Source organism: Pezoporus wallicus, unplaced genomic scaffold (assembly GCF_028554395.1).
Source record: "Pezoporus wallicus isolate ANWC-B61680 ecotype Strahan unplaced genomic scaffold, APGP_CSIRO_Pwel_v1 contig_6658, whole genome shotgun sequence".
NCBI lineage: Eukaryota > Metazoa > Chordata > Aves > Psittaciformes > Psittacidae > Pezoporus > Pezoporus wallicus.
In genome coordinates, this window is record NW_026642312.1 from 5,042,229 (window position 1) to 5,056,016 (window position 13,788).

At 39.6% G+C, this 13,788-nt stretch overlaps 1 protein-coding gene across 5 annotated transcripts in view; it reads left to right on the forward strand.

The window, feature by feature from the left end:
• SEMA5A (semaphorin 5A) overlaps nucleotides 1–13,788 on the forward strand; it is a 320,019-nt gene that overhangs the window by 297,872 nt on the left and 8,359 nt on the right. For all 5 annotated transcript variants that reach the window (XM_057428775.1, XM_057428779.1, XM_057428777.1 and 2 more), the window contains one exon: nucleotides 8,526–8,696. In XM_057428775.1, the coding sequence (XP_057284758.1) occupies nucleotides 8,526–8,696 (171 nt within the window). The remainder of the gene's footprint in view (nucleotides 1–8,525; nucleotides 8,697–13,788) is intronic.

Consider the following 13,788-nt stretch of genomic DNA (forward strand, 5'->3'; position numbering starts at 1 on the left):
CAGTAGTGACACAGGGGAGAGCAGCCAGAAAGAGAAACCATGGTTGGATCAATATTCAGCCTTCTTGTTAACTACTGTGCTGCAGACTGGATTTCATTTTCTGCAGAGTTGTATTTAGGACAGCTATATAAAGTCAGTCTTACCTTAGCTATCTGAGGTTGTTTCTAAAATGTCCCTGTTGGGTTTTGATCACACAGACCTGGCAGATGTTTTTGAGAAAGATTGGTACATGTGCAAGTTTCATTGTGGTATTGACTGTACCCTCCTCCCATGGACTAGGCTGTAGATTGAGTTGCAGGGACTGAGTAGGAGTAAACATATCAGGCTCTTATTGCTAGCATGAGCATTAGGGAGAAAAACAGGGACTCTTCATAGTTCATTCTTGCCCATATAAATAAGTGAGGTGCAGACAGAAAGGCTAATGAATGTGAGGAGATTTTGTTCTGGCCTTGACTTGAGAGTAATGGCCAATAAAGATGCAACAAAGAATTTGATGCTTTCTAAGATTTACCTGAGCTCCCTCAGGCTAAGGACAGCTTTACTTGCTCTTTGTTGGCACAGAACCTTTTAGTTACAGTCCAGTCCAGTCATGAGCCTTTCAGAAATCTTCTGGTTAGTAGGAAGGGGCGAGATGGCAGCCGTACAGAAGCTTTCCTGCTATGGCAGGCTCATGTTCTTTACTCTCTGTTCTACTTATTGCAGACAGGATCAACCCCCTGTGATGTAAACTGCTGAGATGAGTATTGGAGAAACATACTGATCAGTGCTTAAGTCATGCTGAAAGTCAGTAGGACTTTTTGCTTCTAAATGAGTTAGAATCTGGGTTCAATGTCACCCCAGAATATATTAAGTGCTCTGAAGAAATGACACAGTGAAGAAGTCTGTGGGGCTATCACTGAGTGCAAGAGTCTTCTGTCTGGTTAAGTGTCTTGCAGCCTTGTTTTAAATATACTTACTAATAGCCAGTAATTTATGGTGCTAAAGAATCCCAGAACTTAAAAAAAATACTGAAGCCATCAAGGACCTGCCTTTAGCAGCTACTATTAAATTTTTCTTGAGCCTGTAGAGGAGAGGCAAACAGTGAAATTTTTCCCACAGCTTGTAGCAAAGTAAATGGTCCACTGATGTGCAGGTTGATAGCAGTCACTGGGCAGATTATTTTTTTCATGGTATTTGAAGGCTCAATATATAATAGTAAATGGAACAGTGCCAGAATATTGCTAGAAATTGTACCCAGGGCCAGGAATATGATTTGTCTGTATTGTACAAGTTTTAGAATGATCCCTCACACAATTTTTTCTTTAACACTCTCCCAAATAATGTGCAGACATAGTTTGGGAGTCAGTGTAGGGTAAGGCCTGTTCCCAGTACTCAGTTTCTATGTGGCCAAACTGCTTTGAGGGGCAGGAGAATTTGCGCTATTGTCTTGCACTAGCAAATTATGCTTTGGCCCTGTGCCTCAGCTCCTTTTTTAATGGCTCAGAGATGTGGTGAATAGAGATGAGCTGGCAAGCACTGAAGAGGTTCAATAACCATGGAAAGGGTCTGTGAATACTCACTGACGTTTTCTTTGAGTTACTAATGTGGTCAATATGAAAAGAATCTAGGATCATACATATTAGGGTTTTGTTATCCTTGGGGACTTGCAAGATACATTATGAAGAAAAACAGATGATGGAAGGGAAGCATTATTTGAATGGTAAATTCTGCAAATTTGAAAAAAATACAGTCATTTACTGTCTAAAAGAGATGTTTTCCTGAGAATAATAATAACCAAACATAAGGTATTCTGTTGTAGTTCACAGTATTTGTAGAATCATAGAGTGGTTAGGGTTGGAAGGACCTTAAGATCATCCAGTTCAAACCCCGCTGCCATAGGCAGGGGTGCCTCACATTAGACAATGTCGCCCAAGACTCCATCCAACCTGGCCTTGAACACTGCCAGGGATGGAGTATTTACCACTTTGGGCAACCAGTTCCCGTGCCTCTTCCTTATGTCTAACCTGAACTTCTCGTGTTTAGGTTTAACCCATTACCCCTTGTCCTATCACTACAGTCCCTAATAAAGAGTCCCTCTCTGGCACCCCTGTGGGACCCCTACAAGGCTGCTATGAGGTCTCCATGCAGCCTTCTCTTCTCCAGGCTGAACAGCCCCAAATTTCTCAGCCTATCTTCATACGGGAGGTGCTCCAGTCCCCTGATCACCCTCATGACCCTTCTCTGGACTTGCTCCAACAACTTCATGTCCTTTTTACGTTGAGGACACCAGAACTGTACACAATACTCCAAGTGAGATCTGACGAGGGCAGAGTAGAGGGGCAGGATCACCTCCTTCGACCTGCTGGTCACACTCCTTTTGATGCAGCCCAGGATACGGTTGGCTTTCTGGGCTGTGAGCGCACACTGAAGCCGGCTCATGTTCATTTTCTCATTGACCAACACCCCCAAGTCCTTCTCCACAGAGCTGCTCTGAATCTCTTCTCTGCTCAACCTGTAGCTGTGCTTGAGATTGCTCCTACCCAGGTGTAGGACCTTGAAGTTCTCATAGTTAAGCTTCATGAGGTTGGCATTAGCATATCTCACAACCATGTCAAGGTCCCTCTGGATAGCATTCCTTCCCTCCAGCGTATCAACTGAACCACACAGCTTGGTGTCATCGGCAGTCTTGCTGAGGGCGCACTCAATCCCGCCGTCCATGTCAGCGACAAAGATGTTGAACAAGACCGGTCCCAACACCAATCCCTGAGGGACACCACTCATTACTGGTCTCCAGCTGGACATTCATCTGTTGACCGCTCTTTGCATGTGGCAGTCCAGCCAGTTCTTCATCCACCGAGTGGTCCACCTATCAAACTCCAATTTAGAGACAAGGATGTCACGTGGGACAGTGTCAAATGCTTTGCACAAGTCCAGGTAGGTGACATCAACTGCTCTACCCCTGCCCATCAGTTCTGTAGCCCCATCATAGAAGGCCACCAAATTGGTCAGGCAGGATTTCCCCTTAGTGAAGCCATGCTGGCTGTCACCAAGCACCTTGTTGATTTTCATGTGCCTTAGCATGCCTTCCAGGAGAATCTGCTCCAAGATTTTGCCAGGCACAGAGGTGAGACTGACTGGTCTGTAATTCCCCGGGTCATCCATTTTCCCCTTCTTGAAAATGGGGGTTATATTTCCCCTTTCTCCAGTCATCGGGAACTTCAGCCAACTGCCGTGATTTTTCAAATATGATGGCCAGTGGCTTAGCAACTTCATTTGCCAGCTCCTTCAGGACCAGGGGTGGATTTCTTCAGGTCCTTTTGCTTTATTTTTGTTTCATTCTGTTTCTTGTTGCTTTTTCTTTTATTTTTTTTTTGCACAGAGGGACCCTTGGCTCATGTGCCTTAGTTAGGAGTTTAAAGAATAACTACATGAATGCCATTGAGTAGCATGAGCTACAGGAGTTCCTGTTCCCTCTTCTCCTCAGAGCGCAGAGGTGGATCAGAGAGAAAGAACAGTTGCCATCTCTTAGATTTGGAATTCTGTTACTTCATGACAGTACTTTGGGATCTTAGCGGTTTCAAACTTGACTGAAGCAGTTTGCTTTAGTTATGACATTTTGAGAAGAACTGAGTAAATTCATATATCACTGAATGTGCTAATAACAATAGTTTCAGATATACAAAACTCCCTGGAAGACTGTTTAAGTTATTTGTGCATCCCTAAAGCAAATTATTGCTTGTTTGTTTTTTCCTTCATTATTGCCTTTTTTCTTTATTCCTTGCAGTCATACCTGGCCACAAGGGAACGGGGGTATGTTCAAAGAAACAGAGAGAAACTATTCCTAAATCTCCAGTCCAACACAGCTTGCCTCTCAGGCTGCTGAAGCCCATCTCTCCATATACATTGATCTGTCTAGGCTGCTTCTGTAGCCAGTGAGCAGAGGCCTGAACTGCCCTTTGGAAGCAACTGTTGCTTTTCTAACTTAGAGTCTCAGTTATAGGCCTAAACCTGTGTTTATCCCTAGATTTTGTTGTTTTACTCTGCTTAGAAGAATTAATTTGCCTTCTGTTTCTTTACTGCAGACTGTTTCATTGAGCATTGATTTTCTGAATAAATGTTATCTGTAGCATCACAGAAACAAAACTTTGTTTTTTGCAAACTATGATATAAAAATTGTTCTTTTCCACTCTGGAACCTGCAGCAGTACCCCACAGGATTAAGAAGAAACAATAGAATAAGTGGTATGAAATGGAATAATCCCCTAGTCTCTGAAAAGGAGCAGTACTCTCTTGAGTCTATAGGCTGCCCAACACCCAGTGCCCCTGGATCTAACTTCAACTCAACCACTGGGAAGCACAACAACAGCATTTCTGTGGGTAGAATGGACAACTGATCTATTTATACTTCTTCATGGATATAGAAAAGGCTGCCCTCTCATCTTTTTTACTCTCTTTTGCTGCACTTTCAAAAAGATGAACATGAAAAGTTATAAACCCAAAAGCATACACCAAAAAAAAGAAAGATGTTTTTTGTTGTTTAAACTTGAAATGAAACCAGACAGTACATGGAAAGAGCTTGCAATCCCGCCTGTGTTCTCATGAAAGCAGGTGAGGTCAATATGTTGCCTGCCCATACTTCGTTCCTTCCATTTCCTTGTAAACCCCAAAGTGCATAGCAGGGTATCCAGTTTACTTAATTGTCTCTTGGAAATTCTCCAGTATTGTGGATGTTTTGTCATGTCCCCAGGAGATCCCATTTTTGTACACTTTCTCCCTAGTACATCCTCTTCCCTGTGTTTGATTGGTTGGGTTTTTTTTTCATTATACTGAAGAAATATTTATTAACAACAACAACAGCCAGCAGGCAAAAAACTGTTTGCTTTACTACAAAGAAAAGAGCGTTGTTTGAGGCACCCTGCTAGCTGAAGGATGCTTTCTTCCCAAAGGGACCCACCTCAGTAATTGCCAGAAAAGGTAAAGACTCCTTGTATCTTTCATTGTGGAACTCCTTTAACGACTTTCTTTTGTCCAACAGCTCTACAGAACTGTTATGTAAAGAAACTAGTGACTGGAGCTTTCCTTGCAGCTGTTTTATTTTCCTCCTGTAAGAAGCAGAAACAACATTAAGGACTCCATGACAAAAGGAAAAAAGGGAGAAAAAAAAAAAACAACCCAGATGGTGCTGTGTTGCTAAGCAACTTTAAAGAAAGATGAAAGAAACCACAGAGCTCTATTTAGGTCTTGTAAAAACTCAAGCAGTAAATGCCCGCTCCTTTGATCTTATTTAACCATGATGCTTCATAATCTGTTGCTGAGAATGAAAAGTTCTGGGAACAAATAAAAAAGGTAGTTACGATATTCCTTGAAATTCCTAGAGATTTAGGTTGGCAGCCTGTGAGTAAATAATCCCTGCAGAAATTATATCCCTATAGTTATAATTACACTGTCCAGCTCAACCGTGATCAAATCTCGCATTGTCTGTTACATTATTTCTGTCCTCTCTCATCTTCCCCACTTCTCGCTTTACATCCAAAGTCTTACAGTACAGCCATGGTCACTGCAGCTGTGGAACATGGTGATGTTCCTGGATGTCACCTCAGTCTCTTTGTTCTCAGCCATCTATAGATTGATGGCAGATGGCAGTTTCAAATGCATACGCATTTGTAATGCTTACTGTGGTCCATTGAAAAATAAGTAGAAAGTATTGGGGGGTCACTGTCTCCATTACAGTGAACAAACCACGTGTAATATTTGCAGATGCTGTCTAGGCAGTCTCAGGCTGTCATTCTGTTTCGTGCAGGTCTATACATCACAGTAGGAATACCCTCAGATGCCCTTGGATTATTCGTTTAAGCTAGCCAAGGATCATTTTAAATAAAACTAAAAAGAAATAAAAGAAAATAAAAAGGTGAGTATCTGGAAAGGAAGAGCCTTAATACCACATGAAATGAATAGCTTAGGTAACAGCTTCTGCTTTTATTTGACATAATTTAAGAAATTTAAGAAAAAAAGGAAAAGAGGGCAAGTTCTGAATAAAAGATGCCATGTCTTGAAATTGATATAAAATTACACAGTATATTTCACCTGCACTGAAGAAAAATAACCTGTGGCTTCCTTAGATATGAGCTTGCATTATACTACATTAACAGAGTTATCTCATGCAAAAAGACATGTTTGTTTTCTACTGACTGTATGAATAACAGAACAAGTCAAGCACTCTACCAAGATGCAATATTTATTTGTGATTGGTGATATAAAACTCTCTTATGTATCTGTATAGTTAGATGATTTGGCTGATAAATATATCCTAGGAAAAAAAAATAGCAATCACTGAATTCATTAATAATGGGAATAATTTATTTAAATGACATACTTGGAATATAGTACCAGATTACATGAATCCCGTCTGTCCAATCAGGCTATTCAGGGGTCAGATATATTGCTTGCAAAAGTTTTTACAACTCTGGTTCTCAGTAAGGAAATGCTTTCTTGATTTGTAGGATAATGTTGCTAACAATATAGGGAATAATTTTTTTTTATATTCAGCAATGTCACTTATGGGATTAGTTAATAGCCTTAGGTATGCAGTAATGAATTACCTGTTTGACTATCAGTTGAGAATCTGAGGGTATGCTGTATCTGAAATTACATTCAAACATGCACCTATAGGTTTAATATCAAAGTAACCACATTCTCCTAGCTTGTTTTCTTGCTGTTGCCACCTTTGCATATAAATCATTCTACTTGACTCACCAAGTGCGTTTGTGATATACAGTGCTACCCAAATAAAATGAGTATTTCTTTAATGTTCTACATCTCCATCTAAGAGAGAATTTAAATGTAAATACTGCACAGATATTTTCATTTTAAGTTAATATTTTTCAGATTTGGAACTTCATTTCTTATTGTTAAGAGATAATTATGGAATAACATTTCAATAAACCGGTGGAAACTGATTTACTCCTTGAAAGGCTGTTTGATTAATGGAACAGAAAGGATCAAAAAGAGTCATTGTGAGATGCTGGAGGGATGTTTTGGAGACTTCAGTGATGATCAATTGTGTCAACAGACAATGAAGTAAAGTCTTACGAGGAATGGCTTAAATGAGTGCACTGTAAAAATTGTCTGCAGAAAATGTGTTCTTACCTAGCATTTTTAAAAGTAGGCAATAATGAATTTCTGTCATGTGGTAAAAATGCCGACTGCTGCTGTGAATGGTGGAAGAAAAAAAAGACAAAACTTCTGCTCAGTTTAGGGCTCTGTCATAAAGCAAAACTTTACTGGCGCATTGCTTTTATTGTACTTAAAGTGTCATCTATTATTGTCAGTTGAATTGCACACTATTTCTTTTAATCAATTGCAGACATAGTAAATAATTTCCTCACTTAAGAAAGAAGCAATAAAACTTTAAATAGAGGTTTGAAAAGAAGTTAATTTTTTGGGGGGGATATGAAAATTTGAAAGTTTAGGGTTTTGTTGCTTTCCCTCTCCTCTTCTTTCCCCCCACCCCCTCCTCCCCCCCAAAGAATAATTGAAAGAGAAATGAACAAAATACAGAGATTCTTTGCAGAGGGAATGCTGTCCCTGGGAGGAGAACATCTGACTTTGTCATGTGGCTGCAGATAGGAAACCTTTGGCAGATGGGCTGCAATATGGCAATAAATGCCAGAAATGCATCCTGGAGCAGTAGCTTTAAGAACAGAGTCTGCAAAGGAGCCATCCCTGTGTAGGCAATGAGGTGAACTTTCATTAGAAGCATGTCTAGTGGCCATGTGTCAAAAGCTGTCTGACAAATGGGGCCCCTGTGAAATCCAGCTTACACTTCAGAGGAACCTTTGAGAATTCAGACTGGAGAACAATTTGACATACTTAGATTAGTAAATACTAAGGGGGGGGGGGGGGGGGAGAATTATTCAACAACCTGTTTTTGAAGCTTTAAGTGGCAAATCCTTTTTTGATATTCTTCTCTTACTTTTTTGAACTACTGCCATTGTTCTGCTGCTGGCACCTATGCTAGAGCTGCATTAAAATTGCAAATGATATTGGCCTATCAAACTCTCAAACTATGTTAGATCTGTTGAAATGGGTTGTAGGGTTAAGGCAATCTCACCTGGGTTGTGAAAAAAAATCTGTATTCCATCCCTCTGTTGTTATTATTGGGCTAAGTTTTATTTTATGAATAAAATATTACTTTGAGCTTATAATACTTCTGCTAAAAAAGCTTTGGAATTTTATCTACTCACAAGTGAGAAAAGGAAAGGAAAAGAGTTTTGGCCTTAAATATACTATGGTACCCACTGAAAGTGCCTTATAAGAATGAGTAACTTTTTAGGCTTCCCAGTATACCAGGGGCATTTAAAATATGTAAATTAAATTGTACTGTGGTAAAATGAAATTTGTGGGCCTATGTTCAGTGGCACCTAAAAATGTCCAATAATTTCAACAAGCCATAAAGTAGATCCACAGAATATGAGAAGGATGGGTTGCATTACATCACATCACATCACGCATTAACTTGGAACAATATGATATTTTGTGCCTTTTCAGTGGATGGAGGCTGGTCTTGTTGGTCATCCTGGTCAAAGTGCTCAGCAACTTGTGGAGGAGGGCATTACATGAGAACCCGCTCATGCACAAACCCAGCACCAGCATATGGAGGGGACATCTGCCTTGGATTGCACACTGAAGAAGCACTCTGCAACACACAGCCGTGCCCAGGTATGGAGAATCAGTCCATTCAGCTTTGTTGGTTATGTGGCACAGAACCAGGCATTCACGTTTAGGAAACATAATGCTCCTTGATCTGTTATTTAGGAGCTAATAATTTCTCTCCCTTATTAAGTGCACAATTAGCTCTTACGTGCTACAATCACAGTAAATCAAGTATTAGCAGATTATAGCCTTGGGGACACCACTTACTCCCTTACCCTTTAAAAGTTAAAAATTAAAATTTAAGTTAGCAGCTTCCAGGTCTGGATAAACTAAAATTGTATAATATTTGAAGTGCATCATGCAAACAGCCTGGGAGACTTTTAATAACAGTATCACAAAGAAGTGCATTTGTTATAACACTAAACATTCACAGCAAGCAAATTGCTGAGGTTAATGTTCAACATGTGTTAGCACAAAGTCCTTCAAGTAGTTGTTTGCCTTGTTTTCATATAAAGCACAAAACAAACCTTAATGCTCTTTGTAAAATACCTTCTTCAACTTTGGATGTTGAGTAAGAGAGCCTTCATCTTTTTAAATGACTGTGGAGTACTTAGTAAATGAAATGTCTTGGCACTCCTCCTGGTTGTATATTATGACTTTCTTTGTAACTTTTACTCTGCCTTTTGACCCATATTAAAAGGAAACTCCTGGGTTTTTTTTCCATGAAATTTAAGTGAAAAATAGAGAATAAACCCACATAATACCAGATAAAATCATTAGTGAAAAGCCAGTGGGAAATTTTTTTTTCATTTATTCCTGATGAATGGATTACAGGCAACAGAAAATTAAATAAGCAGCTCTAATGCCACGTTATATTACTTGTTTCCCTCAGAGCTTCTACTCTTCATAGCGAAAGTTTTCTGCTCATATGATGAGTCCGTGCACATGAAGGCATAAGCCCTAAGAGTCTGAATTTGTGGATCCTATTACCTGTGCTGAACTATGATTTAAGTTAATTTCCTTTTCTAGGCGCTGCATGTCTTGAAGCAGAATAAAAGTACCTACTTTGTCAAAATTAAAGCAGATGCAGCACTGTATCATGTTAAAAAAACCCACAACAATCCAAACATAGAAATCAGTTGATGATTTGATTATTCAAGACAAATTGTGTACATTTGTATGTAGAAATTACATGCCTGCCTTTGTATCCTTAAGGCATCTTTAAAAGGTCAGAACTGGCACATTCATTGTGCTGCTATTGTAACTATTTCTCTCATTGTGCATTTATTTTCTGTCACCTTTTTTCTAGACATGAAAGTTTGCAAACATTTATAAATAATCTCTTTATCTATTTTGACCTGCATGTTATGCAAGTTTTGGAGTAGATAGGGGTGCAGGAAGAGTTTGGTTTCATTTTGGTTGAAGAAAGAGAAAACCTTTGTAAATCAATAAAATTTCAGATGGTGAAGTGGATTTCTCACATTCTGTAATGTTTTAGTAATATCTCGAGCTCACTGAAAATTTGCTGCTGTTGGTTTTTGAAACAGCACGTCCTCAGTTAACTGTGAGAATGATCTTTGCCTCATGTTTACAGTGTAGATTTAAAAACCTTTTTTACTGCTCTTATTTCACATTGGTATGACACAAAAGTAAGTGCAGTGTTATACATGTAAAGTTTGGACAGGCTCCTGCATCCTTGCAGAGACATTTTCTTATGGGGAGGATCATGTGGAGAGAGGTTTTTCCTTGTGCAGATCAGAAAGTACCGCTGGTGACATTCACCCCTTGAGTGACATGTTTAATATAGGAAAGGAATAGTAATGACAGTTGGAATCTAAGAACAACCAACCAAGATGGAAATGAATATGCAAAAACTGAAATGTTTCTTAAGTTGTGAAAAGAACAAAGATTTCTTGGCATTTGCAACAGTACTTTTTTTTTTTTTTTTTCCAAATACAACTAACATAAAACTGAAATTTCTGGAATCCTGATACTAAGGAATTTTTGAGGATTCATGGAGTGTTAATGGTAAATCTAACTGAAAGTATGCAAGTATGCACTTAAAAGAAAGTAAGACTTCTGTCTGCAAAATACCTCCATTTTCCTCATCTTTCATTTTAAAAGCTGTATCACTAAATTTTGTTTGTTTTTTTTTTCTTTTAACTTGCAATTTCATTAATGTAAATGGAAGCACTGTACTATTGATCAGTAGTGATTTATACTTGTTTATCAGTCAGTTTAATTAGTTGCAATGGTGTCTGTCTGTCTGTCTGAATACAATTTTATACCTAGACTATTTACTGCTGCTGTAAGAGGGGAAGATATCTTCTGTCCTTGAATTGCTAACTCAAACATGGAAATAATGGATAAAGCAGTTGAGCCTATAGAAATGATGGTGTAGTTCTGCATAAAAGAAATTTATAACCTTACGGACTGATGGCCTGATCCTTTTGAGGTGCTTTCTTCACCAAAGGATCTTTCAGGAACTGCTTGGAATTAACCTGGCTTCAAAGGCCAGCCAAGACTCTGTAGGAAAAAGACATAACATCTGAATAAGTCTTGCCATGTTAAAGGTGAAAAGCAGTTCCAGATTAAACACCTCTCCAGCCCACCCCCTCTTTTCCATTTTCATGACTTTTGCAAAGAACTGAGGAGCAAGTTGAGGAGCCTGCCTGAGGTGCAAGAGAGCCTCAGATACTTTGAAAATAATGAAATCAAAAGGATAAGGCAGGATAAGTAGTCTGTAGAAATAAATGCAAAAGCTGTGGCTTCAGCATCTCTGTGACGTCAGAGATAGTGGGTCCACAAAGGGCAGGTCTGACAGTTTGAAATGATACAGCTGTCAGTCTTGAGTGCCTTACTTTTGTGTGACTCTCTCAGCTCCTAACGGTGGCACCCCTCAAAACACAGATTTGGTACCAGGATCCGTGACTACGGAGATGTCCATCCTTCTCACACTTGCACTGAGGTTCTCTACTTTCTCTTCTGTGATTCTGTGTGCCAGGTGGAGCTGATCAGCGTGGCACCAGACCCACTGACTATCTGTGCTGTAGTGCTTGGGCTGTGCTGTGGGACTCAAGATGGGAGGGAGTTGTCCTGTACTACATATGTGGGAAGGTCCTAACATGCATAGTGTCTTTTATAGGACCCCTGAAGGGCAGACTGAAACAATAGTCTTGCCCAGTATGTGAGCCTATGTGTGCTAACCAGTATGTGACCTAGCATGATCTACACATATTCTGAGGTTCCTGTTTTATCACAGGATGTAGCAGCTTCAGCAAGGAACCTGGTGGGCCAAAAGCACATTGGACAAGATGGGGCTGAAGAGTGTACCAGCTAGCAAGCTGCATTTAGGATGCTGATGAACATTTTGGCAGCTGCTGCATATATGCCAATTTTACCAGGACTGGGCAAGAGTATTGGCTTAAGCAAGCTCTCTGCCAGCAATGAGAACTGGGCTAAGACTTGCAGTGAGCAGCATTCCTTTAAACTTCAATGAGGAGGGCTTTATTGTTACTAAATATTTAAAGTAAGGATCTGTGTATTTAGTTTACTTAGATCAAGCAGCTGATACTGGTAGTGACAGCAGCAGCTCCTGGATGTGCCACACTACATAAGTAGTGTCCATTTGCTTGACTCCCACTTCAGCTTTCTTAGCCTCTGAATTAGGATCCAACTACAATATATCCTCTGCCTCCATGCCTACTACCCACTCTGCAAATGAGGCTCTCCGAGGACATCTCCTAGGTAGAAGAGCCAAAGGACAGAGCTTTGCATTCCTGCTTCTCACAATAACATGATCCTACTGCCTGATATTAGCTGCTAGTGTCAGGGTATTTGCCCTGTTATTCAAAGGAGATCCCAATCCAGACAGTTGCTAATTGTTCTTAAATACCAATATCCAGGTTCTTACCTGAGCTGCTGAGTAAATCTCTTTTATGAACAACTCCACAAGTGATGGTGTGCATCTGAACCATAGACTGCTAGGACTGATTGCTGCTCTCTCTAACCAGTGCTCTCCTATTGTCTTCAAATGGTCCCAGGAACACAGCTTGAGATTTTCTGCACCACAGTTATGTCAGTCCCCTCCATCCATTTCTTTTTACTGTGCTATCAGGTAGTGAACGTCCAACACTGTCATCGAAAACATCTATTGCCTGACATTTTTCGAGACTGCAAGCTCAAATATTCCTATCAGAATCTGTTAAATTTTAGATAAGTGGGAGTTTTAAATTTTTACTCTATGGCCAACGAGTAATTGTGAACCTTCTAGGTTTAACTTGAAACAAAATTAGGTTACTATATATTTTTTGATTTGAAGCAAAATGAAATTTGTAATTTTTTTTTCATATTGGTGTAAAATCAATTACCATTTTGAAGCAAGAAGAAGTTTGGTTTGGGGATAGTAGGACTATTTATTCCATATCAAAACCATAAAATCTATCTCAGTGGGAAAGCTGACAGAAGAAAGAAGAACATTTAAGAGAACTGTCTGCTATACTTGCCAACTCAGAAAGCTCTTATGAAGGCAAGACTTGTGCTTGAATTGTAAGAAAGCTGGGCTCAGTAAACCCACAGAGCATCCTGAGAATGAGATCAATTCACTTCATTTAAGGGAAGTATTCTGAGATCACACAGGCATGAAATAAAAAAACCTTAAAACTACATTGTCAGAGGAAGAAATATAGAGAAACAATAGAAGCTGATAATGAACCGCATGGGGAAGAGAAGGTGAGAATACTGGATGAGATCTTTTATCTCTGTTTTAAAGAAATGGATCTGAAGTAACTAAAGCTAAAAAAAGAGCAAGTATCTGCAAGATACAGCTCTGTTTATGATTAAATGATCATCCTGTTTCAGATCTGGAATACATACTCTTACAGCTCTCATTGCTACTTCTCAGGTACATAAAAAACAGTGTCATTGTCCATGCCAATGACTTAGACTGGAGTTAGCTTCACAGTTATCACTCTTTCAGTCACCACCACTTCTCACTTCTGACTTCTCACTTCCACATTCAAAGGCCATGGCAGAAGCCAAAGCCATGATAGGTCTATGATAAATTTGCCATCACACTCTACATTTCAGAGACTTGCCAAAGCCAAACTGCCTTTATTTTATTGTAATGAAAAAGCTGGCCTCTGCTAGTTGGTGGAGG